The 27911-nt window shown below is 40.9% G+C and overlaps 1 protein-coding gene across 2 annotated transcripts in view; it reads right to left on the bottom strand.

Moving 5' to 3' along the window:
• LOC123830851 (collagen alpha-4(VI) chain-like) overlaps positions 1-26051 on the bottom strand; it is a 102034-nt gene extending 75983 nt beyond the window's left edge. Inside the window, exons 1-6 of one of the 2 annotated variants that reach the window (XM_045857477.1) lie at positions 25955-26051; positions 14143-14231; positions 8043-8654; positions 5209-5796; positions 3941-4552; positions 339-968 (exon numbers count right to left, since the gene is read on the bottom strand). In XM_045857477.1, coding sequence (XP_045713433.1) covers positions 339-968; positions 3941-4552; positions 5209-5796; positions 8043-8654; positions 14143-14218 — 2518 coding nt within the window. In that variant the 5' untranslated portion in view covers positions 14219-14231; positions 25955-26051. The remainder of the gene's footprint in view (positions 1-338; positions 969-3940; positions 4553-5208; positions 5797-8042; positions 8655-14142; positions 14232-25954) is intronic. The other variant, XM_045857478.1, reaches the window with a different exon arrangement.
• Between the last annotated feature and the right edge of the window lie 1860 nt (positions 26052-27911).

Raw genomic sequence — 27911 nt, 5'->3', positions numbered from 1 at the left:
ACTAAGATTTGGTCAAGCTATATTCAGATCCCTAGGACTTCTACTGTAAATATACATATATTTTCATCGAATTGTTAAAATGAATGAGGGGTAAGATAGAAAGAGGGAGTAATGTTCACTATTTCACATTCCTCCTCTCTGTTTAGAATCAAGACAAAATAATTTTAATTTATAAGTTTTGTGTTTCAGTTTCTTAATAAATTGACTCCAAAATCTTTTCTTAGATGGGGCAAGGGAAAGGCAGATAAGGTGAATGGATGTAAGAAGAAAGCAGAGTAAAGATTAAAAAAAAAACAAAAACAAAAAACCCAGAACAAATTTGGGAAAGATCCTCCTACCTGTCTGTAGAACATTGTCCATCTCAGTAATGGAAAATGTTTTGCCACTAGTCTCAGGGCAGAGCTGGTTCTTAATCATGCTTCCCACAGTGGAGAGATGCAAAAAGGATTCCAGAGAAATGGCATGCTTCCCAGGAGGATATGATGCTATCCTCTCCAGGTTCCCACTCTCTGAGGCAAGCTCGGTGCCCACTGCATAGATGGTAACCCCTGTCCTACGGAGGAGGGAAGCTGGTCTGGACACATTATCTTGAGAGAAGCCTTCCGTGATGACCACAGCTATCTGCTGCACACCTGTCTTGGCCCGGCCACCCTTCTCCTGCACGAAAACCTCATTCCTTAGGAAATCCAAAGCAGCACCAGTCTTGGCCCTTCCTCTTTTTTCCTGGTAGGTTAATTTGTTCAAATGCTCCAAGATTTTGGCTGGAGTCTGAAATGCATCCAGTGCAAACTCAAGTCGTGGTTCCTCATGGTAAAAAACCAAGCTGACTCTCACAAGATCAGGATGAATGCTTAGAGAGCTAATGGTAGTCTTCAAGAAATTGATAACTTGATGGAAATTCAGTTCCCTGGCCCTGCTAAACTCCTCAATGAGGAATACTAAGTCAGCAGGGATTGCAGTTGGACATGCTATAAACAAAAACAAAAGAAAGAGCTTTATTTTAGCATGAGAACAGAATAAAAAGACAACACTCATTTTGTATAAAAAGGTTATGCTATATTTTAATATACCATAATAATTACATATTTATTTATTTTTATGTAGTACAATATTTAGTATTACAAATTACAATAATGTTATACTAATGTATATTTATATATTTTAGAACTTAGTAGAAGTCTTTATGACCATCATTTAGCATGATGGTCAAAGATCATCACAGGGTTCATACCTATCCCAAAATTTTTTACATGAAGAGTATTCACATCACTTATAAAACATGTAAATACATGTATATCCACAAGGAAGTACTTTAAGGTAATTTTTCAATTCATCAGTCTATTAGAAACATCTGAGCCTTGCTTAACTAGTTTTTTCTTTATTTTTCTAGTTTCAGGAAACCCTGTGTCAAATTCTCTCTTTATAGGCCTGAAACCTGGATTTAATAACTTTCCTTCTGCCCTGATAAAAGACACAAATAATAAATTGTAAGTATTATCTTGTGTGCCTTTTTCTATAAGTTTCATATTATTTCAACAGAGGCAACATGAAATACTACAAATTCCCATCAAAAATCTTTGTCCAGATGTTGGGCTTACTGCCTGTTTTATTTTGCTATGAAAGAATCTTCCCTTTAACTTGCCTTAAATGGGCTATTGGAATTGTAACTGCATTAAATTCCCTCCTAAGAGGAGTCTAAACACCACTCTCACAATTTAAAGCAGTCCTCACTGTGAAAAAACCAACTCTGTCCACATACCAAAAGAGATACAAATCTGCTTTAATGTAGAAAAAAAATAAAACTCTCCCAGCCAAAACCACGTAGACCGGGGGAGGGGGGCGGGCTGAAATCAGTGTGCAGCAGTGTGTGAACAACAAAATACTGTGAAACAAAGTTTGGAGAAGACACTACAGGGACATCAGAATAATCTTTTGACTTATCTTTGGTTTGGTTTTGTGGGTTTTTTTTTTTTTTGGTATCCTAAAATTTCCCCCTTGTTCCTTTATAATAAAAACCAAAAATCGATCCTAGATTTTAAAAAAAGGATATTGCCCTGATTTTGCCAAGTCTAAAATACCTTCTGTAGAAACCCCAAGCATCTGTGGCTTCCCCTTCCTTCACCTGCTGGTGCCAAGTGCTATTACTCTCTCTTCAAGTTGCCATCAGGATTAATGCCCTTCCCTCATTATCAGAGCCACCATTGGCTAGACCTAAGCATCCTCCCTATACAGACCAATGACAGCTCAGCTTTAAAGTCCTTCTGAGTCAGCGGTGTCATGTGGAATCTAGCCTGCACACTGAAGGTTTCCTTAAAGACCATTTCGATCATATCACTTTTCCTGCTTAAAAGCCTACTGTTACTTCCCAGTGTCTTTGTCACCCCATAATCAGGGTTCATCCTACCTAATCAAATCTCATCCCTCACTACTTCTAAATCCTCCCCCAATCCCGGTTGGCTCCTTTTTTTCCCCACCTTCTTCATCCAGCCCATTCCCACTTTCACCCCCTTACTTACATCTTCTCCTTAATATGAGGACCCTCCTCCAAAAATCACACCCATTGTTAAGGGACCAACACAATTTTTCCAGGGTTCTTTGCTACGCCCTCCTTTTGTTCTATTTCTACTTAATATAGTGTCCACAAGGTGCTTCTTAGTTCCTTATTATCACTACTTGGATTTCCTCTTCTGTCTCACATACGTTTGCCTTTTCTGCCTATAAAATTACAAGGACCCTCAAACTCTAGATGTTGAGAGGTCTGAACAGAACTATGTTAGTTCACAGAAAGTAGGGACTAATTGTTTCTAGTTTTGAGAATCAACTAGAAGCTACACCAAGCTTTGAGTCATCGGGCTGCTCTATCAGGAAGGTAACTTAAGAGCTGAAGGATGAAGTTTTGACTGTGGACATTCCAGGCTAATGGTATAGTGTATTCAGGGCAGAGACAAAGGTGGGAAAGCATGACACATATACAGCAAATGGTGGGTAGTTCAACCTGGCTAGTGGTTAAGATGTATAAAAGAACTTAGCAGGAGATAATGCTCAGTGGTTCTCAACCAACAGTGGTACCCAACCCCAGGGCACATTTAGAAATATATAGTGGTGTTTTGGATTGTCATAAGATTCCGGGATGCTACTAGGAGGGATGAGGGCTGTTAAACCTCTAGCAGTGCAAAGGACAATCCTACACTATGAATTGTTTCACCCAACATGCTAAAGCATCTCCCTTGAGAGTTTTGAATGATAGCCTATGAAAGGCCTTTATTTAATCTCTGGGAAGAAACCTGAATGCTCCTTCTCAAAAAAGCCTATGGTAACATAGATTATTGTTCAGAAATATTTACTCCCTACACCTCACTTCCATGGTAGAAATATACTTTCTTGCCCCATTGATGATGACATGGCCACATGAATTATTTTGGTCAATGGAATGTTAGCAGATGATGAAGCAGAGGTCTGAAAAGTGCTTATGCAGCTGGGATTTCTCTCCTGAACCTCTACAATTGCCATGGGAAGAATATGCCTAGACTAGCCTAATGATCTCAGAAAATGAGAGAAAGCTACAGAACATAGCCAATGGAAATCAGGCAACCCTCAGACAAATCCCAAATCTGTGAATGAGCCCAGACAAGATTAGCAAAGCCATTCAGTTGAACCCAAAGAGAATCAGCTGACCCCACAGCAGACCTGTGAAAATAAATAATTCTCTTCAGTCACTGCCTTTTTGGATGACTTTTTATGCAGCATCGTTGTGACTGTAGTTAATTAACACAATGTCTGTACCTGAAACAACTCCATACCCCTGTCTCTTCCCCACCCACCGGTGCCAGTGTCCTAGTACTGAGGAATCCAGAATGCTCCCATTCTCTGCTCTTTCCCCAGACTTTCTTGTTATGCTGAGGCTCCTCAGTGGCTCACACACCTAGAAACCAAACCTTACCTGCCGTAGTCTCTTCCACGGGCACTGTCGTGAACTCAGACCGCCCCATCCTATTGATCACCTCATGCACATTTTGTGTCTCCTGTCTGACTCCATCTTGTCCTTGTATCTCATATATAAGGGATGGGGTCCCCATCTCCTCCAGTTCTCTTCTGTCAAAGTCCTGTACACCCACAGATATGACTTTCACGCCTTTCCTCTTCAACATCTGTGCGGTTTCCAGGACCTCATCCTCAGATTGGCCAGAAGTAATGACCACTGCATACTGGGGGATGCCCTGGAGAAACCGGCTTCCCGCTGCCTCCTGGAAGAAGGTCTGGTAGAGGTATTGTAGAGCTTTGCCCGTCCTCCTGGAGCCACCCCGGAGCACAAAGTGTTCACGGACATGAGCAATCATCTCCTCCTGGCTCTGGTAGGCATTGAACAAAAATTCAGTGTGGCCTTGACCACCATACTGAGCCAGCCCAACCTGGTACTTGTTCCTGCCAATGTCTAGTGTACCAATCACTCTGGAGATGAAATTCTGCATCAACTGGAAACTGGCCTGTGATGTGTTCTGTGAGGTGTCCGCAAGAAAGACCACGTCTCCATAGGCCTGGGTGAATTCTGGATCTGAAGAGAGAAATGGGGAGGAAAAGACACAGAGGAGAAAGTAAATCAAATCAAGATCTCATGGAAATTGAATACAAGGGTAGTTTAGTGTTGGGGACATAAGACAGTTACAAGGCTTTCCTCCTCTTATACCCCACTGCCTGTATTGTCTACTTCATTAGACTAAAGTATCTTTTGATTATTCCTCTTCCACTGATGGAGGAGACAAGGGAAGTTAACATACTGAGCAGTTACTTCGTGCTAGAGATTTTCATATACTTTATCTGACTTAATTCTCATAAACTATCCTGGTAGGCAAGTATTATTATCTTCATTGTGCAGATAGGAAAACTGAAGTGAAGTTTAACTGCCTATCCATGCTCACAGAACTAGAAAGTAGCAAAGGCAGGATTTAAAAATTAAACATGTCTTCCGGACTTCAAAACCCATGCTATTTCATCTTACCAACATGGCAGGGTGTTCTTTTCTAACCATGAGAACGTCATCCATCCTTTCATCCCCAGCTCAGATGTTCCTTCATCTAGGAAGCCTCCCCAGGTTCTCCCCAGGGATGGTGGAGAGCTCCTTCTCCTACCATCCATTGCACTCAGCGTACACTGGCTCACATTGCAATTAGGCACCCTGGTTGAAATGCTGGACTTGACACAGATTCTTACCTTTCATTTTACCCTCCACTGCTAAACACAGTGTCTGAAGAATGCCTCCTGCAACATCCTGCAGGATATTGAAGTTTTCAGTGTTAAAGAGAAACTTCTCAAAGGGCTCACTGGCTATTTTTTGCAGCTCCTGGGCATCCTGGACGTTGATGCCTACCACATACACAACAACTCCATCTTCTTTCAACCTGTCAGCTGCCTCCTGGACTTCATCATTTGACTCCCCATCTGTCACCAGGATAACCATCTGAGGAACCCGCTCCTTGGCCCGGCTGCCAGCTGCCTCGGTCAAGTACTTGGTCCTGATAAACTCCAGGGCAGCCCCTGTGTTTGTGCCTCCTGTACGGTAGGGCAGATTCTGGATACGATCGAGGAGCACACCCTTCTGAGAGTATTGGTTCAACTGAAAGGCTGGGTAGATGTTGTCACTATACTGAGCGAGTCCCACTCGGACCTTGTCCTTGCCAATGTCAAGCCCCAGGATGACAGAGTGAAGGAAGTTCTTCACTTTCTGGAAGTTCTGGGGTCCGATGCTGGTTGAGCTGTCTACCAGAAAGACAATATCTGCCAGGACTGCTTCTCTGCAAGCTGCAAGAGAGAGGACAAAAGGGATAGAGTCTGTGGACCTTCACTCAAAAGGGTTAGAACCAATGGAGCCAAATGGTGTACAGGAAGGCACAGCAATACCAAGCAAACTATGCTCAGTGGTCCTCAGACACCCCAAATGATGCTGTGCTCAGAAAAGTAACAGCATCCCTTGTGCCTTTCCTTCCCTCCACTCCATCACCTTCTGAGAATTCTGTCATGCTCTGTTGATACCTCCAAACTTGCAATCCACTTGGACAATTCCTTTCATTAAGAGAAAAACACTTCTATAAATGCAGCAAGCATGCTGAGAAAGGGGCTGCACTCTCTCCAGTGGAAATAAACTTCATCTCTAGGAGTGTGCTGGCACCAGCAGGTTAGAAAGCTGGAAAGTATCCCAGGTTTTATGATACATCTCATTATAGCTCTACCACTTAGTAGGCCTTTGAGCTATTTATCACTCATCTCTGTAGGACCCAATCCTCTCTCTGCAGCACTGAAATTTTTATACCAGCCCTCACAATCTCATGGGATTGTCTTGAGGATAAAATAAGATAATCTATAGTAGCAGACAATATCAGGGCTCTACCCAGGTCCTTCTGGATCCCTTTTTGCTGTTTCTATGCACTGCTCTTTGGAGGAATTCTCTTCAGAGGACTTCTCCTCAGGTACTGGAGTTGCTTTGCCTACCATATATGAAAGCCTAGCTCCTTGCCTTGGGTCAAGACAATCCTGAGTTCTCCTGTAGGATCAGGCTAAAACTACCCTCTGTGGAACCTTTGCCTGAGGTCACACCCTTCCTTTCTTTCCTCTTCTTTCTGTCCTACATCCCCTACATCCTTACCAACCTCCTTTGGGAGATCTTCCATAACAAATGATGTGCATCTCCATCGTTACCTCAGGCTTTGTTCCTGTGGAATACAATCTAAGACACTTTTCTATTGAAATGGACCTGCTCTCAAAGACTTGGGATCAAGTCCTAGTTCTGCCACCCAGTTATGTTACCTTTGGCCTCAGTTTCCTCACATGAAAAATGCAAATAATACTAATTGTCTTATGCATCCATGTAAGAACAAATACTAATTGTCCTATGTACTTATGTATTTAACAAAAATAAAGCATTGTGTATCTATCAGTAAGACAGGCAATGCAAACAGGTTTTGAAAACTACATAGCACCAAGCAAACTAGATATTACTATGTATGTAAAACCTATTTGTACACCTGGAAGCACTATACAAAAAAAAAGATATATAATTCAGCTGTACAAATGCAATATTACCACCACACACCCATGGTGCAAAAGTTTAAGCACTTCTTCCAATTCACCTAACCCATGTAGAAATACCAAAACAAAGACTAAGTAATGAAATGTCTATTCTCTTGTGGATTTTGATGGAACCCATAGGAAATCTTTTCTTTCTCTTTTCAAAATTTGGAGCTTTTTTAGAGTTTAGTGATTAATCTATAAAGAATTTTCACCCCTGGCTAGTGTGGCTCAGTTGGTTGGAGCATCCTCCCATAAACCAAAAGGTCATGGGTTCAATTTCCAGTCAGGGTACATGCCTTGGTGGTGAGTTTTGTCCCTGGTTCAGGGCATGTGCAAGAGGCAACTGATCAATGTGTCTCTTGCACATACTAAGCACTGTGATAAGCTCTTTACTTGCATAATTTTATTTAATGCTTTCAACAAGTCTCTAAGGCAGGTAATATCATCCTAGAAAGAAAATTTATAGATCCAGAGAGATAAAGTAAGTAACATGTTCAAGATCTCACAGTCAGAAAGTGGAGAATCAGGATTTGAACTCAGACCTCTCTTTTCTCTAAATTCATCCTCTTAGTAAAATAAGCCAGCTTCCTGGTAGTGGAATAAGCCAGCCTCCTGGGGGACCTAAGCTCCCTCCTGCCACCCCCATGTGCCCCCCATCCAGGCAATATGGGTAAATTAATCTAGGAATACTAATACCATAGGGACAGATATTTCTTTCATCAAAAATGGATTTATCCTACATCCTATATAGAACTGACATAAAACCCACGGGATTTTTTTCTTTTTTTAGAAAGGAGTTGATAAGTTTGGGTCAATGATTACAAAACAGTATATAGTACAGTTGGTTTAGTGAAATTTTAATATCAAAATCAAACATGCATACGTGGGAAAAATAAGGACAGTGGATGGGGTGGATAAGAGATAAAGCCTTGAGTTCTGTGACTTCTAGATCAGAAACAAAAAGGGAAAAGCCTTTGTACCTGGAGAGACATGGTCAAGTGGTTGGGCTGCCTTTGCGAAAGTATCGCAGAGCTCCTTCTGTAGCCTCTGGGTGAGGCTGCCCAAAGTAGAGTAGCTGGGGACAAAAAAGAGAAACTTCTTCTCAGGACTGCTGGCAATCTTCCTGAGCTCTGCCTTAGATGTACCTCTGAGGCCAACAGCATAAAGCAGGATGCCTGCAGTCTTAAGTGCCTCAGCAGGTTCCTGCACCGAGTCCTCAGCTGGGCTGCTGCTGATCACTATGGCGACCTGAGGCACTCTCTGGCTTGCTCGGCTCCCAGCTCTTTCCTGGAAGTGGTGATCTAGAAGGAACTGCAGGGCCAGGCCCATCTTTTTGCCCCCAGGGCCCACAGATTTCAATGGCAACCTCCGAATGTGATTCAACACATCGCTTTTGTGGCGGTATGTGGAAAGTAGGAACTCGGAATGGGGCACGTCTCTGTACTGGGCCAGCCCCACGCGGATCATCTCTCTGCTGACATTGAGGTTATTCACTGTGTTATACAACAAGCGCCGAATATTGCTGATACTTTGGGAGTCATTGCTGGTGTCCACTAGAAATACGACATCTCCCATGTAGGCCTCTCTGCAGCCTAGGGAAGAAAGTCAGTTTCAGAGAAAACATTATAAAATTGGCAGCTACTGGTTGTAAATACATCCCTCCCAAATCACTGCATTTACAACCCATAGGTCTGCCCACACCGCTCTTTGAGGATAGCTAATGTGCATGCAGTCTACACACATGATCACCTTCGCTCCCTCATTGCCACTGTCTACCCTGGTTCACCTGCCACCCTCTGTTCCACTGTAACACACATTTGACCCTTCAGTTAGAACCCCAACCATGGCCTTCCATTCACCTCTTAATAAAAGAAACCAGGGAAACAAAAAAAGTAAACAATTGAGGCAATATCAAACTAAACAGTTTCTGCACAGCAAAGGAAACAAATCGTCAACAAAACAAAAAGGCAACCTACTGAATGGGAGAAGATATTCACCCATGCCATATCCAATAAGGGGTTAGTATCCAAAAATACATAAGGAACTCCTACAACGTAACACCAAAAAGACAAACAATCAGATTTAAAAATGGGTAGAGGATCTGAACAGACATTTCTCCAGAGAGGACAGCAATGGCCAATAGACCTATAAAAAACTGCTCAGTGTCACTAATTAATGAGGAAATGCAAATTAAAACCACAGTGACATGTTGGGGTCCACCCTGCCTGGTTTCAGGAGCTGCAACCCCCCATAACCAAGGCTGAATGAGGGACAATAAGGAAACAAGCCTCTTTCCCTGGCATGAGTGCTGCCTGCTCCTTGCCTGGCCCCCATTACTTGGTCGGGTAGCCAATGACGGGTAACATTCCTCAGAGGAGGATGGATCTAAGGCAGGCATGATCATGTGAGAAGGCCCCCAGGGAAAGACTCAGGGGGCTGTGGAAATGAGGGGGTGATCGATCCCCACTCCCTCAGTTTGACAAAGCCTGAGTCCTTATTCTGCCTGTGAGAAATCCAAATCTTCGGGCTGCCTTTGTTTCCTCTCCCCAACTCAGGCCTGTGGCAATTGATAAGTGGTGGTGACACCCAAACTAGAGACTGTGGACCTCCTGGGGTAATTCCACCTAAAGCAGAGAATATGCAAAATCCTGTGAAACTTACTTTGCTGGAGGGTACTTTTAATTAGAGTATGAAGGCATGGGCAGGAAATGAAACTAGCCCTTTAGGTTCTGTAGTTTTTAGGTGATAAGACCCCAACTCAGCGTGAGCCCGTTTAGCTCTTTGAAAGTTATCTACTTGTTTGATCTTCCCTGCCAGACTATAATCAACAAACTGTATCTGTATTCCTAATAAAAGCCTACTAGGGTGGGAAGGCACGGCACTCCACCCTTGGGAGATTAGCCATTCTGTTCCTATTTCTCCACAGGACTAGGTAGTCCATGTGTATTTCTCTCATATCTCAAGCATCTGCAGCGGCCACAGATACTGCTGGCCATTATCCGCCACAATGACATATCACTTCACACCTGTCAAAATGGCTGTTGTCAATAAACCAATAGGCAACTAGTGTTGGTGAGATGCGGATAAAAGGGACTTCTCATGCACTGTTGGAAGGATTGTAAATTGGTATAGTCTCAGCATGTGGGTTCCTCAAAAAATTAAAAAGAGAACTACCACACGACCAAGCAATTCCACTTCTGGCTATTTATCTGGAAAAATCCAAAATATTAATTCAAAAAAACACATTCACAACTATGTTCACTGCAGGATTATTTAAAATAGCTGAGCTGTGGAAATAACCTATCTATTGATAGACAAAGGAATAAAGAAGATGTGGTACATACATTTAATAGAATATTACTCAGACATAAAATGAAGAATGAAATCTTACCATTTGCAATAATATCAAAGGAGCTAGAGGATATTATGCTAAGGGAAATGTCAGACACAGAAAAACAAATACCACATAATTTCACTTATATAGGGAATCTTTAAAAAAATAAACAAAAACAGAAACAAACTCGTAGATACAAAAAACAAATTGATGGTTGCCAGATGAGAGGGGGTTAGGGGGATGGGCGAAAAGAGGGAAGGGCTTAAGATGTACAAATTGCCAATTATAAAAACAATCATGGGGATGTAAGTCACAGCATAGAAAATCTAGTCAACAATATTATAATAACTAGGTATGGTTTTAGATAGATACTAGACATATCAGGGTGATCACTTTATAAGTTATATAAATGTCTAATTACTATGTTGTACACCTGAAACTAATATAATATTTTATGTCAACTATGATAATAAATTTTTTAAAACATTTTAATTTAGTTTTAGAGAGAGGGAAAGGGAGGGAGAAAGAGAGGGAGAGAATCATCGATGTGTGAGAGATTCATTGACTGGTTGCCTCTCACACAGCCCCAACAGGGGCTGTCCAGGGATGGCAACCCAGGGATGTGCCCTGACCAGGAATCGAACCGGCAACCTTTCAGTTCTCAGGCTGACGCTCAATCCACTGAGCCACAACAACTGGGGATGACAATGATATTTTTAAAAGAAAAAGAAATCATCTCTCTACCAGTAGAAAATGCCATTGATACCCCACTGAAACCTCCTCTGCCAGCAACCACACTTATGCCCCAGTTGTTTAAAGTACAACAGTTAACTGCTCCTGTATGGTACTTTGTCCAGACACCTGCCCCTGGCTGAATGGAACAGCCTCATATAGAAACAACTAGAAAGATACATCAACTCCACCACCCTGGGTGGCCAGTGCTTGAACACCTGGGGATACAAATCCCTGATGCCCTTGTCCTAACTGAAACAATTCATGGTGCTATTTACTCAGGACTCGGCTGGGTTTTGCCTGAGGCTGTGTCCTTGCTTCATTTCTTTTCCCACGAGCCTGTCTCGACCTCTCTCACTGCCTTACAGATTTGTCCTAAAGAGTACTCCTTCCAAGTAACACGTTCACCAAATCCCTGCTCAAGGCTCTGTTTCTAGAGAACTTGATGTAAGACATCAGTTTTCCAGCTATGATCTCTAGCATTCCCTAGCTACCACTAGCCCCTTTTAGTTCGACTGGTGGCACTACCATAAATGAGTCACATTTGTCCTTCGGCTCCCTGAACTCAAGGACAAATTGTGCCCTCGTTTCTCCCAAACCCAGCTCTAATTCTGGGAACCACGCCCCCAACAGTGATCGACCGAGTGGTGTTCCAGCTGGGCCCATCCTGGTCTGCAGCGTGGAAGGGGTCTGACACCAACCAGGTGGCTGCAGGACTTGAGCCAAATAGCTACCCTCTCTCTTTCTCAGATCATGTTTCTCTAGAATAAAAGATTGACCAGATGACCTGGTCTCTTCCAATTCCAAATTTGCTTTCCTCTGATAAGAAGTAAAATGTGGATTAAGTGCAGTGCTTGTGTAGATCAAAAGGAGAGATGACTATGATCTACCTACTTCTCAGTAACCACACGATTTCTCCCCTCCCCCAATACCTCACAAGTTCATTATCTGTGATGATGAAAGAACACAGAAATTAGTGATGGCAGGAGAAACAAAAGCAGAAACCAGTTAAAGATGGTTTAAAGTGGCTGAAAACCCAAGGGATAATGATCTCAGACTGGTTAAACACATCTTGCATTTGGTTTCGTGCCAGGAGGGTTAAAATACTGGCCTGGGCTGGCCCTGCGTTATCTCTCTAGCTTTATTTCTCCGACCACTCCACTTTGTTCCCTGCGTTCCAGGCTCCTTAGTCCAGATTCTCAGACTTTCCATGCTCCCACTTGCCCCTGCTGACTTTTTCTTCTTCCTTTCATCCTTTCTCTTTTCTCATCTGGTAAACCCCCACAGAATTACATTCTTTTATCTCAGTTTGTAATATAACTTATTCATTAGTATGCTTATTCAGTTAATGGCAATTTCACCAGCTAGACTGTGAGCTCCATGGAAATAGACACCATGTTTTTTGTTGGTCCACCACTTGCATGTCAAGCATGGAGTAGTCACCCAAAGATAGAAAGGAGAAGACATATTGAACATTAATGAAACCAACTAAGGGAATCAGAAAATTCTAGAGATAGAAATGACTCTATGAGACTACGCCATGCCATACTGTGGCCACTGGGTGCATGTGCCTATTGAGCACTTGAAATGTAGCTGGTACAGCTGAGAAATTAAATTTTAAATTTTATTATTGAATTTTAACTTAAGTAGTCACATGTGTCTATGAGTCACTGAATTAAACTGTTTAAGTATAGAACAATGAATCCAATTCATCTACCTTACAGATAAGGAAAATAAGACCTAGAAAGGCAAAGGAACTCATAAATCCATTCAAAGAGCCAATATTGGAAACCAGTCCCATTTATTAACCTGGACTGGATAGGGAAGATTAAATTAAAAGTCCACATTACAGAAAGGCAGAGACCACATGAAAGTTAAGATAGAGAAGGGGTAGAGAGGAGTGGTAGAGGAAAAATGGAGACAACAGTACTTGAATGACGAGAGAGAGAAGGGCTGAGGAGGTTGCTATACTCCCCAGACACTGAATTCATTTGTCACTTCCAGAGTCCTGAATGCCACCACCTCTTGGAATTTTGCCTAATGTTGGTCAGAAAGCCAAGTAGAATCATAACTACTGAAAAGGCAGATGATATATGAGCCTAAAGCCCTTTAAGCATTCTTTCCTTTTACCCCTTTCAAATGCAACCCTGTTAAGAGGAGAGAATTCAGTGAGTGCTCCAAGGATGGCTAACTGGTTTGTCCCCTTAACATCTCTTTCAGAAGAGATCAGACACAGACATGAAGTGTTTTTCTAATCTTCCCAATCAGGAGAAAGCTCACAGCTGCAGAATTTTTTTTGGGTAAATAAGTATTGCCTCCATCATGTGCGCCTGGAGTCTTGTATTACATTTTCATGCAGCGCTACTTTCTTAACCCCACCACTAGCTTTTTGTCATTTGAGAAAGTGTTTGAAGCATTGAAAAGGCTGACAGTCACAGTTTCTGTTCACAGGAGAGGGGAGTCAGAGCCAAAGGGGAAATTTGGAGAGTGTCATGTCTTTTCCCAACAAATAACAATCTGTATAATTACATATGAATATTTAAATCTTGATACTGTCTCTGTGGGGCTTCAGGCTACTTGACTATTCTTCTCTTGATGAGACTTTCATCTTGAAAAGTCCCAACAATCTGTTAAAATGACTGCAAAAAATTTCAGAGGTGTCACCAGCATTTGGGGAAGTTATTCATCTTGTGATGACCATTACCCCTGGGAGTTGTTCTGCCAAAGGAAACAAAGCAGAATGCAGAATCGGTACACCAGGCCCATGTTTACCAAAGCATTTGAAAGCTTGGTAATACATTTAGAAATACAATGTTTTTTAATATCTTTTTTGTCACTTGAGGTTAAGCTCTGAAGAAAAAAAGGGGCCCACTGTTGATTATAAGGTTCCAGATTCTAAGTTATTTTTAAAGAACCATTTCCCTTTTGTTAATTATGAAGCCCCTTTAAGATGGTCACTGCCACTAGGTTCCTGGCAAGGTCACCACTTTTGGGTTAGGAATCTGATGCATTACCAGTTCTCTGTGAGTTGATGAAGCCAAAGCTGGCTGCAAGGAAGATGATCTCCCAAAATGTCTTCCAAGTCTCCATTCTAGATGTGTGCCTGGAGAGAAAAAGAAACCTCATAATTAAAATTATCAATGCCAGGAAGACAAACAAGCCAATTAAGAAATGGGCAAAAGACCTAAATAGACACTTCTCCAAAGAGGATATACAGAGGGCCCATAGACATATGAAAAAATGCTCAACATCACTAATCACCAGAGAAAGGCAAATTATAACCTCAATGAGATATCACTTTACACCTGTCAGAATGGCTACCATCAATAAATCAATAAACAAGTATTGGCAAGGATGCGGAGAAAAGGGTTCCCTAGTGCCCTATTGGTGGAAATGCAGACTGGTGTAGCCACTGTGGAAAACAGTATGGAGTAGCCTTAAAAAATTAAAAATGTAACTCCCTTTTAACCTAGCAATTCCACTTCTATATACCCCAAGGATTCTGAAACACAAATCCAAAAAAAAAAATATGCACCCCTATGTTTATTTGCACTATTTACAATAGCCAAGATTTGAAAACAGCCTAAGTGCCCGTCAGTAGATGAATGGATAAAAAAGCTGTGGTACATTTACACAATGGAATACTATGCAGTGATAAAAGAGAAAAACTTGTACATTTTGCAACAGCATGGAAGGGCCTTAATTATGTTCAGTGAATTAAGCCAGTCAGTGAAAGACAATTACCATATGATCTCACTTATATGTGGAATCTAATGAACACAATGAACCAACCAACAAAATAGTAACAGAAGCTTAAATACATAAAACAGATAGACAGCTGCTGGAAAATCAGAGTAGGAAAGGACGGGATGGGATAAAAGATGGTGAAGGGTTTAATCAAAGAATATTTATGCACAACCCATGGACCCAGACACCAATATGGGGATTGGCTTGGGGCTAGGTGGAGGTACAGAAAGGGAGAGAAAAGTGGGAATAACTGTAACAGCATAAAAAATAAAAATTGAAATTAAAAATTATGTCTTCAAACACTTAAAATGAGTACATCATATTGTATATTAATTATATATCAATAAAGTTGAGTTTTTAAAAAAGCCCAACTGTCTTTCCCCAGATGGAAGCTTTATAAAAAGTAAAGAAGGACATGTTGCCATATTATTTCATGGAAAATGGTTTTGCTGACCCAACTCACAAAGAATTTTGTAAACACCCAGAGTGGATACCTCAGACTTCCCTGTTTAAAGTTGTCCAGATATGGCAATCAAATGAGAAAGCCTATAGAGCCTGGCAGAACTTCTGTTTCCCACAGTGAATTTATTTGCTAGAACATAAACATTTCTGGAGGATTTTGCTGGTATTTTTATACAAGCATCAGATGGCCTAATAAACATCTGTGGCATGAAGAAATATTCAAATCTCTCGGGAGCACATCTGCCTGATAAAGTCTAGCTGGCCTGAAACTATTTTATACATTCCCAGAAGAAGCAGAGCCTCAGACTTCCCTCTCCTACACGTGGGTCCCTTTCCAAAGGCCCCCAAGGAAAATATCCACTCCCAATTCCATTTCTATTTTTTTTTTACTCTAAGAAAGTCTACATGTTTAATAGTGAGAATAACATGGCCATCACATTGAATGAGGTGTTTCAACTGGCATGGGGAACCTCCTCTTTATCTTCACAGCCAGGCAACCTCACAGCCATCCTCAGAGAAGTGCAGGCGTAAGAGGAAGTATTCTTGGAGAGAGAACACCGGATTTGAGTCCAAGACCCACTGCATAAGAGCTAATCTTGAGCAAGTTGCTTCACTTCTCCACGTCTCCGATTCTTCATTTTTAAAATGGGGCAATTATATCTTGTACCTCAGAATCTGGTCATCAGGATTGAGTTCCTTATTGTAAAGCACTGTACCCATGCCTAGCACACAGAAAGCACTCTTTAAGTGTTTGTTAAATAGAAAATGTCTTCTTGAAAACCCACTATGTAAAAGTAAAAAAGTATGTCCTCTAGTTTGAAACTTAGAATCTTCAGAAGTAGAGGAACACTAATACTTTGCATTGTGTATTAATGAAGCAGTTTGTTCTGTGTATTTTGAGTCATATTCTTTATTTAATCCATTTAACTTTCACTTCTAATTGGTTGCTGCTTTGTAAGTTACTATACTCATATCTCCATGTTTCTCACCTCAAACCTGGGAAAGACCAGCAGAACAAACCTTACTCTGTTCATTTCATTGACGGAAATGAAGAAATCAGGCCCCAAAGTGAAGCAGCATACCAGAGCTACGGAGCCTGCGCTGTCAGGGTGTGTCCCAAGTAACCTGACTCCAGTTCTGAGGCTTTGCACCTCAAACATCTGCTTCAAACCCTTCAATGAAAGATTTTAAGTCCAGGCTGTTGTTCAACTCCCCAGAGTCCACTTCCTGTAAAATAAAGACCTGTGAGCAATTTATCCCCCAGGGTAAAAATGTGAGCTCAAGACCTAAGGTCCTTTATCCACCAAGTGGGTCTTCAAAGAGCAGTTTTATGTCTAAAACACTATATTTGGTGCTCCAGGGAATGGCATTACGAACTTTACTTTTGTGTTTAGAGAACTAAACACTCTCTTTTGGGAGAGAAATTTTACATACCAGAAACGATAAGAAATTAAGGAAACTTTAAGAATTATTTTTACACTTATCAAACAGTTGAAGCAAGTGTCCAAGTCACTTTTCAGTCTTGGGCCTTTTAAGCTGGATGTTCTATGGAAATGACATCGTGATGCACAGAAATAGCATTCACCCAACAACTGAGATCCTCTTTCCAGAATGTGTCAGTGTAGTCACCCTGCTTCCCTGTGGACCCATGTCTACAGTGTATGCTTAATTTACTATGTAAGAGCGACTTAAGGATACACATCTATTTTTATTTTCTGACCACAGAAAATACTTAGAGACGTCATGAGTTCAAAGGAAGTCCATAGACCTTGATTCTGGCTTCAGCTTGACCATTTGCTCCACAGGGACTTGAGCAAGTCAGTTCACCTTTCAAGGTTTATATGACAACTCCAGAAGGCTTGATGCCGATTTGAGACGCCTACTCCATTGTCCACTATATTACAAACATTCCCAAGGTATCAGTCCAGTGATATGCCAAAACATAGTATGATATAATTGGATTTCTCTGTTCCTCAGTTTCTATATCAACTTCCCCTTAATGCCGCCTCAAGGAGGCATATAAATAATTTAAGGAAAGATCATTTAAAATTATAAATATCTTATTCCCCAACAAATTTTCATCTAAATGCAAGTAACTGAATGCACAAACCTTAAAGAATAGAACATTCTAATGGACTAAGGAGAGTATGAGAGGAAAGAGGTTGAGAGTTTGATAGTGCCAGAAAAAATAATCCAAAATAAATTCATACATTATGATTATGATTATTATAATAAAATACCATATTTCAACATTTTAAACTCTTGGGTTAATAAAATTAGATGAAATATAAAAATAGAGTATTTACATTTTTACATTTCATTACATCCTAATTATCAGTATAATGTAATAACTCATAAGAAATGAGTATTTTTAGTTAGTTGTAAAAGCTCCAGAGCTGTTTATGGAAATCTAGTGGGAAAGTCAAAAGTTTATAAACATTGTACATCTGTTTACATGTGTGTGCTATATCAACAAAGAGGAAAATGTCTATATATCAAGGACTTACCATCTACATTATATGTACTATTTCATGAAGGTGTTTATATTGAATTTAAGCTGCTAAAGGGGTTTTGCATTTGAGCGTGTAGGACCCATCATGGAGGCAAAAAAAAATGAGGCCACTAAATGAAGTGTGATTAGGGGGGTTAGCATAGGAAATCAATTCTTTCTGGAAACAATTCTAATGGGTTTGGGGTAGAGAGAGACTTCTCTCAAAGTATGCTGCTTAATTAGTTAGCTCATTAGGGCAATTTATTTTTTTAATATTAATTTGTTCAGTTAAAACAATTACCTTGTACCCACGATAGTAATAACTGATTCATGGAAAAATCATTAAGAGATACTAAACCTATTGGGTGAAATTGTGTTGAAACAGGATTTTAACACAATCTCAAAGTATCCCCTCACAAATCACTTATAAATACCAAGGGTAAAAAAGTATCTACAATGGGTAAACATGGTGGACAAAATTTAAACAAGTGATCAATATTAATATCAATAAATATAGGATAAACCAACATCAAGAACCTCCTGATATTATGCATGAGAACATTCAACATCACTTATATGGTAACCCTCCTCAAAAATTCATGACCTAAATCCAATAATGAGGAAACAATCATATAAACCAAAACTTGGGGCAGGCTGAAAAGCAACTGGCCTGTGCTCCTCCAAAATAGTAATGTCATGAGAGACAAAGAAAAACTGAAGAACTAACAGATTAAAACAGTCCAAAAAGACATGACAGCTAAAGGCAACATATGATCTCGGATTGTGAAAAAAATAGTGCTATAAAGGACATTAAAGAGGACAATAGATAAAATTTTAATGTGGACTGAATATTATATAATGATTATGTTTCAGTGTTAAATTTCCTAATTTTGACCCTCGTGTTGTAGTTATCTAGGAGAGCATCCTTATTATTAAGAACTACACACAATATGTTATGGAGCAAGGGGTCTTAAGATCAGCTATTTACCCTCAAATGTTCAGCATATTACAATTCAGAAAGAGACAGAAACAGGTAGGAGGAGTGAAGAAGGGGGGAGAGAGAGAGAGAGGGAGAGAGGGAGGGAAGGAAGGAGGGAGAGAAGCATGCCAATGCTCTTGTAACTTTTTTCTTGAGGCTTATAAACTTCATCATCTCAGCATTTCATGAGCTTCACCTCACCAGGGAAATAGAAATAACTAGCCTATTTTTCCTGAGGCATTTCATTCAGGGAGGATGCCTACAATCCACTAAGCAGACCAGGCCTCTCTCCGAAGGCCCTGGGAAAGTCAGGGCACCCTGCCACTCAGTACTTCCTGTCACCAAGGAACACAGAAAGACCAGGTTCATGATAGTGAATAAGGCCAAGACGGTCCTCTGCAATTATCTAGTCTGGTATCACATACATAGTTTCTATTTCTTTTATGTCCTTTAAGAAGAAGGTTGCTCCAGATACTGGTTCTAGAAGTAACAGATTAAAAAAAATAGTTCTTTCTCTAAGAGAACTTGGAACCCTACTAAAGAGAGATGGATAAATTACAGTTCCATGGGGTGAGGAAAATACTATAGAAATCCATACATACAAGGTGCCAAGGAGCACAGTGGGTGACCACGTCCCCTCACTTGGATGAAGGACTCAGAGCCAATGTCACCAGAGTTGAAACTTGAAGGATGAGTAGAAAGTTGCAAGTGGACAAGTGTCCTTCCAGGCAGCAGGACAGCATGTGCAAAGACACAGGAGAGGTTCTAGATACCCCAAATGGAGCTCATCTGAGGCCTCGGGAACTAAGGTTTGGAGTGGTGGGAACTTGGGTAAACCTCATTGGAGCGCCCGTACTATACAAGCTCTTAAGACATAAGTTTGATGGAGACCTTCAGTTTTCTGAAATACCTGAAATGAGAAGGTGGGATAGGAAAGAGGAACTGGGCAGAATTTATCAATTTTCAACAATAAAACAACTAAACTCCATTGAATTACATTAGCAGTGTTTTGCATACCAGTCTCCTTCAGGGTTTCTGTTCTCTCTCTGTGGATGTCTCCCTCAGCCATAAAAGTAAATCAGCCATCTCTAATGTTCTGTGATGGTGGCTCTCAAACATGAGTGATGTATCAGAATCACCCAGAGGACCAGTTAAAACCCAGCCTCCTGGGCCCTAACTCAAGAGTTTCCGATTCAGGAGGTCTGCAGTGGGGTGTGAGAATTTGCATGCTGAGCTGGTCCAAGGGACCACACTTTGAAAACCATTCTTCCATGCATTTAACATGCAATGGCTCCTTCCCAGACAGATGTCTTTGACAGCATCTCTAGCGCCACATGGAGAAAAGCAAGTGTCTATAATTAACTAAATGGCGAAAGGGAAGAGATGATCAATTTAAAAATGTCTTCTGTATGACTGAAAGGTAAGCAGAAACTGCAGTATATTTAGATGAAAGGCCCAATGCAAATGTGCAAAATTAACACATTTAAAATTTTTCTTTCTAATTATACTTTACTCTGAAATCCAGAGCTATGTTCATTCTCTCTCTCTCTCAGTCTCTCTCTGGCCACTTAGAGTATTTTAAACCCCTTAGATCTGGCTTTCTAAGATGTGCAGCATACCACATCTGGGCAACAGGAAGCTCCAGGAGGCAAACAGTTGAGGGACATAAACAGATTTTTCTGTATACAGCACTTTAAAAACCACACAGCATGTCTGAAAGTTAAAAGAAACTAAAGGTTAGCCTTAATCAACTGAATAAACATTAACATTCGCTCTCTGTGCCCATTCACAAGTCTTTTGACTACTTGTCTATATATACAATTTTGCTGCAAAATATTTGAGGGAGGTCATGTCAAACATTTCAATGACAATTAATGTGTCATTAGGCTCCAAAAGAAAAATACAGCAAGATGCAGGGCCTTGGAGCATGCCTCCAGGTAGGGATAAAGTTGACAACGCCAGAGCTCAGCAGAGCAATAAATGGGTGCTGTGACCGTGAGACTCCCATCAGCTGTGGTCATCACAAGAACAGAACACAGTTCATTTGTAGGGTGTTTAAAATTTTGGAACTGAACAAAATCTCAGCAGCTGGGCATTTTTAAAGCATCTTAGACACTCTTCATATCCTGATTCACCTGGTTTCCCATAACTCCTGGTTCATACATCAAGTATATCATTTGCCATATTGCATTGTCATTGCCTGCTTAGTTGCTTTATCTCCCTCACAGGGCTGTGAACACATAGAGGGTGGGGACTTGGTCTAAGAAATCATGGTAGGACAGGCTACATTGATGCTAACTAATTGTTCTTTCCCTTTATGATCTTATATAAATGGTTGCTCAATGTTTTCATCCAATGAAAAAAGTGTTTACTCAAACTCTTTCAGCTTCTGTGTGGCTTAGAAACTCAATAGCCCCAGCATTTCTTGAGCTCTATCTATCTTACCAGATAAATGGTAATAACTACCTTATCTTTCTAAGACATTTCATTCAGGAAGGATGCCTACAATCCACTATGCAGATCAGGCCTCTCTACAAAAGCCCTAGGTGGGTCAAGGCACCCTGCCACTCTGTACTTCCTGTCACCAGTAAACACAAGAAGAGCAGGTCATGATAGTGAATAAGGACAAGACAGCTCTTTGCAATTATCTAGTCTGGTGTCACATACATGGTCCTTTGTTTCTTTTATGTCCTTTAAGAAGATGGTGGCTCCAGATGCTGGAGAGGAAGTATAGTGTGGAGCAGTAAAATAGACACATAATCCGACTTTGAATTTTCTGGTTCACATGTCACCCCTGCAATATCCTTGATATATGACTTCTTGGAGTCTCTTGAACCCTCTAAGCCTCCGCTCTGTCAGCATCAAGTAGAGGCAATGACACCTTGCCATCACCACTTGGCAGAATGGCATGAGCTTATTGGGGAGAAAAGACTTTGGAAAATATATAAAACTTGACAGGTTACTATTACCTTTGCCAAGCAATAATCTATGAAACAAAGTCCCAGAATGTTAGGCCTTCCTCATTGACACAACCAAGCTTCAGCATTTTTTATTCCAAGAGAAATGCTTTGTTTGAATCAAAGAGCCAAGATGGCATTTTTGCTTCCTGGAGTCTAGGTAATAACCACAGTACGATGAAAGTGAGATGTGGGGTTGTAACAGCCTTTTCACAGCAGTGAGAGAAGACTTCCTAAATCAAAGGTGTAGGGTACCTAGCGTGACACCAACCTGGTGGCCATCTTGTCACCTGGGTGACACAGTTCTTTGAAACTAGCTGCCTATGTTCTTTGAGCTGAATCTTTCACTTTTGTCTCCATGACTTCAGCTTGAAATAAAAAAGTGCCATTAAACTATTCTTCGTATCATTTTAAAAATATCTCAAATAGTGTATGATACATTTTTTAAGATAAATACAAAAAAATACCCATTAAATGCATTAACAGAAACCTCTCTGGCCCTGAGAAAAATGAAGATATGTCTTTATAGGTTGTAAAATGGCTAACTTTCTGAAGGTTACATAATTGTAAGATGAGTGCTTTGCAAAGTTCATTCAGACTTCACAGATTTGCAATATGTCATTTATTCCTTCCCCCTGCCTAAAACGGTGCACTCCATTCCTTGATCCCAAAACATGTGCATATGTGCGCACACACCCACACATACACTCACACCTGGCAGGCTCCCTCCAAAACCCATCTCAAATGTCACCTCCCTCCTGTTCTGTTCTTCCTCTGAACCTTGTGCACTTATTTCAGTGAATAACCAAGCTTTTTAAGACTGTGTCTCCATCATTTATGTATGCTCAGCACCTAGAACAGTTCCCTTCTTTGCTCTTTTTTCTCCCTCCTTCATTACCCTCAATTCCTGTCAACTGCAACCTTCTCATGGCACAAACCCAACTTCATGAACTCGTCTGGCTCACACACACCCTACATTTAACCTGCCAGGAAATCCTGTTGGCTCTCCACTAAGGCTGTATATCCAGAAATTGATTCTCTTCCACCACTTCTACTGCAAACAGCCTGTCTTGAGCCACCATCCCCTCTCTTGCTTGATGACTACAGTAACCTCCTTGGGTCTCTCTGCTTCTAACCTTTCTCCCTGAAGTCTAGCCTCAGTACATATCCAGGAAAATCCCTTTAAAACCTAAGTCACCTCTGCTCATAGCCTTTTAATGAATGCCTGTTTTGCTCACAGTAAAAAAAAGACAAAGTAGGTTACAAGGCCCTGTGTGCTCCCGGCCAGTTTTCTCTGATTCATCTCTCACTCATTGTACTCCGATCACCTTGGACTACTGGATGTTCTTCAAATAGCGAGCTACATCCCCTGGTAGGATCTTTGCATATGCTCTTTCCTCCGCCTCTAACACTCTTCCCCATACACCCCCAAATCTATATGGCTCATCAAGTCTTTGCTCTGATGTCACCTTCATACGTAGGCCCACCCTAGCCATTCTACTTAAAATTGCTGCCCACCCTTGTTCTCCCAGCACACCCACCCACGCCGACCCTGCTCTGCTTTTCCTCTTTTCCCATAGTTTTTATCACCTCCTAACATGCTATATGTTACTCATCATGATTTTTATTAATTATCTGTTGTTATATCCCCACCTTAGACAGAATATAAGCACCATGAGGAATCTTTTATTCTCCATGATATGTCCCCAGGGCCTGGCACATTCTAGGTGTTCCACAAATTTTTGTTGCATAAATTCATTTGCTTGAAAAAAATAAATGACTTCTTGTTCTTAAGATAGAATGATCTACATGAAGATTTAGAGGCACTCGGGAAGACCGATGGCCCCTAGGCCATTATATTTTGGTAGATGAAGGACTCAATGACAACTGGGTTTACTTTTACATTTTAATTACAGCTATATTTTAATTCATTTGTATTAAATGTATAATCAGAACAAACAGTATAAATCTAAACATTTGGCAAGATTGTCGAGTGGGTAAAACCATATCATGGGCATAGTGTGGGAAGGGACTTGGCTCAAGATCCCTGAGAAATCCAAAATTTAGCTGGTCTGTGACTGCAGCCCATATCCAAAGGGGCATGGGAGCGATGCGGCCAAAGGGGGGAATCCTCTAAAACTCACAGCCACAAAAATTCACTTAGCAAGCGCGGGCTACAAACCAAAGTATTGCAGGTTTAATTCCCAGTCAGGGTACATGCCTGGGTTGCAGGCCATGACCCCCAGCAACCACACATTGATGTTTCTCTCTCTCTTTCTCCCTCCCTTCCCTCTCTAAAAATAAATAAATAAAATCTTTTTTAAAAATCCATTTAGCTAGTGAGTTGCCCAAGCATAAGACACAAGATTAGGTTGGAATGTTTGAGCAAAACAGTCGTCTGTATGATCTTTTTTAAAGGAGTCATCATGTTTTTAGGTTCAGAATATTCCAGGCCAAAACTTCAGGGAGGTAACAGCTATCATTTTACTTCCTAGTGACTCTATAACTCACCATATTTTCGGTTTGTGCAAAAATATAAACAGGGGTTGATAACTCTTAGTCAATGCCAAGATAAACACATCCTCAGACCTTTCAAAGCCCATTCCTATGAGTCAGAAACTATCAGACAGAACTATGTGATTTCAGACAACTTTCACAAGCCTGTGGGTTACACACTCAGGGGCTGAAACTGAAAAGGACCCCTCTGCATTGGGTAGTCCCGGGACCTATTTCTTAGTTGTTGAAGATAAATACAAAAGAAACAAAAAGGCAATAGATTTTTCTCCTGTAGATCCTGTGGAATAATTTTCAGCCAGTATTTTTGATACTTTCATCCCACCAAAGTCATCCTCACTAGTCGTAACCATCCTTATGTTTGTTCTCTAAATGTAAATGTAGAAATATCAGCCACAGTTATCTAAAAATTGCATACAAAAATCTAAAATGGATCAATTTCACCTAACCTTTTTTTGCAGTTCTTTACAAAGTAATCAGTTCCTTGAGCTCTAGTCAATTATGTGCATGCTGACATATTTAGGGAGAAGTATACTGATGTCTATAATTTACTTAAAAATTCATAAAATAATAAGATGGATTAAGGGATGAATAAAGGGAGTGATATGTGGAAAACAACCATATTAAGCCCTGGCTGGCGTAGCTCAGTGGATTGAGTGCGGGCTGAGAACCAATGTGTCGCAGGTTCGATTCCCAGTCAGGGCACATTCCTGGGTTGCAGGCCATGGCCCCCAGCGACTGCACATTGATGTTTCTCTCTCTCTCTCTCTCTCTCTCTCTCTCTCTCTCTCTCTCTCTCTTTCTCCCTCCCTTCCCTCTCTAAAAGTAAATAAATAAAATCTTTAAAAAAAAGAAAACAACCATATTAAAATGTTAATAGTGAACCTAAGTGTTGAGTATACATGTATTCTTTGAATTTTTAAATTGTGTTGTATGTTTGAGTTTTTTTCATAAAAAAGTGAATAATCATTTAACTTACTGGTTAAAACTGTGTATGGTAGTCAAATGGAAAGGAAAATCGTAGTCAAATTGTATGAATCCTGATAAACCAGATGGACAAAAACTTTCATTTCTTACTCAAAATTGCCCCCTTGGCTGGAGAATGCTCTAAGAGGGGAAGTCATTTTGACCTCAGTTTTATGTCTCTACTAAGTCTGTTTATTCACTAAATCTTTAGTGTTTTCTTCTTCCTTTGGTCTTACATTCAAACATTAATCTCCATTTTCAAAAGCTCCCGAAGATGTGCATCAATGAAATAATTCATGCAACCTGTGTGAGTCCCCTGAGTCAGTTTCCCTTTTCCACACAGACAATACGACAATACGTTCTGGGTGCATTTGCAAAGTATTTCCCATATCCCTGCTCAGTGACAGTTCAGAGAGGTGCAGATCCCTTCTGTCATGGTTTTCATTTAGAGGTTCCTCTTTCTCTGTACATCTAACATATTCTTCAGGGCGTAGGGGTTTCCCCTGCATCTTTCTCCCTATCTCACTAGTTCTCCATCTCTTTGCCGTTCAACATCTCTTTCAGCCTCTGTCTCTTTCTCCTTTGTCTGTATCATTTTGTCTCTCTCTGCTTAGAAGTGAAAAAGTAGCAGTGCATTTGCAAAAATAAAGGGAAACAAACTAGAGTTCCCAATAAGAAAATTATGCCTAAGAAAAAAAATTTCCTCCTACCTGGCAAAGTTTTTTGGGCAGGTCCTTTCAATTTCTCCTTCTTATCTTCATCCCTTAAAAAGCTGTTCGAGCCTAGAGGACTGGAAGGCTCAAGGATATACATCAGCTTTTGTCCTGGGGGAAGAAAGGAGGGGCAAGAGGAGGAGCAACTACTGTGTCTGTAGTAAGTGACAGATTGCTTGTGCTCACACAGCTTTATTGCCATTAAATAAAAATGGTCCTTCACTCTGTAAACACTGGTCTTCAAGGTGAAGACAAAAACTTACCAGGGAGAGCATTCTCAAAATAATAACACCACCACAAGCAATAACAGCAATATATAAATTAACTAGCATTTTTCAAATTTAGTTAAGAACTCCTAGAATAAAAATTGACCCTATTTTAAAGATTTAGTCTCCACGTAAAGTCTCTAGACAATAAACTCATTGAAAGCAGGCACTGGGTATCATTCATCTTTGTGTCACTGATATCCCCTAGATGTCCCCTAGCAAAAAGCCTTGGACATATTAGGTCTCAAAACAGTGTGTATAATGAATGTTTGGATGGATGTGTACATGGCAGGGGGAAGAATGGATGGATGGATGGATGGATGGATAAACTAATGAACTGAACAATGACAAACACACCCTGCGTTGATAACCTGCCCCAGGCAGGTAAAGCGCAAGTGTCCACATTCTCCTTGGATGTTCTAAACTAGCTCACAACAACCAGATCAGGATGGAGTCAAAGGAAATATACAGTATAAGTATTTACACAGGTGTATACACGAGTTAAGGTAAGAGTTAAGGTGCTATAACTAGAGACCTGACAATAATATGGCTTACAGAACAAGGAAAGTCATTTCCCTCTCACTTAATCAGTCCAAGTTGGGTATTCCATGTCAGCGAGAGGCTTTCCTCCACTCATTCAGGGACCCAAGGTGAGACCCAACACCTGCCATCTGAAGTTTCTGCGAGTACCACTGGGGTAGCCAGTGGGAAGGAGGAAGCTAAACTTAGAGAGTTCCTCCTAAATCAGCGAAACAGAAGTTGCTCACATTCCTTCCACCACACTCCATTGATCTGAGCTTAGTCACACAGCCATACATGTTTGTTCATTTATTTTAGAGAGAGGGGAAGGAAGGAAGAAGGAGAGAGAGAGAGAAACATGGATTGGTTGTCTCTTGCATGTGCCCCAATGCGGGGACCAGGCTCACAACTCAGGCATGCGCCCTGACCAGGAATGGAACAGGCAACCTTCAGCTTTGCAGACCTGTGCTCAACCAGCTGAGCCACCCTGGCCAGGATGGTCAGCTACCATTTCATCACATTTTGTATACAATGTTTCAAAGTCTGAAGAGCCATTCCTGGAATGGAATGTTGTTATGTTTCTGGCCTGAGTGTTCAAGGAAAGGGAGTCACATGAGGTTTCCTGAAATAAACTGCCATGAGGAGGACAGTACACCAGGAACAAAGTTAAATTCAAACTTCTCCGTATTTTTCCAAGGTTGTTAAATTGGGCATAAAACTTAGAGAGCTCTCTACATGGAGGATAACTTTTGAAATAATAGACCACTTCACTCTATTGATAAATTTGTCCCTTCATTATTCATGATGTGGGCATAACAGGGCAAAGTTTTGTCTTACTCAGAAACAGAGTCACTTCACATATAGCTGAGGCAGTAAGTGCTGATCAAATGTTCTGATTCTCTTGGGGAAATAATCAAGCTATCACATGTAAAACTCTTCAGCAAAAACAGTTAAGCTCAGATACTGAATGCCAACCAGTATTTTCAGTCTTCTGTTCCCTCCTTCTGCTCAGAAAGCCATGTTCTCCCTCTGACTCACCTGCTCAACGGCATCTCCCTCCTCTCATCTCCTTCCATTCCCCAAGGTGGTAACTTAGACGCCGAGATGACTTTAGGCTCATGGTGTTGCATTCTAATACTGACCATAGACAAGTAGTAAGGTCCTTACTG

Source organism: Phyllostomus hastatus, unplaced genomic scaffold, assembly GCF_019186645.2.
Source record: "Phyllostomus hastatus isolate PE091 unplaced genomic scaffold, TTU_PhHast_1.1 phas_scaffold_129, whole genome shotgun sequence".
NCBI classification, from domain to species: Eukaryota; Metazoa; Chordata; class Mammalia; order Chiroptera; family Phyllostomidae; genus Phyllostomus; species Phyllostomus hastatus.
Note: the sequence above shows the minus strand (reverse complement) of the source record. Positions and strands in the feature narration are given on the sequence as shown.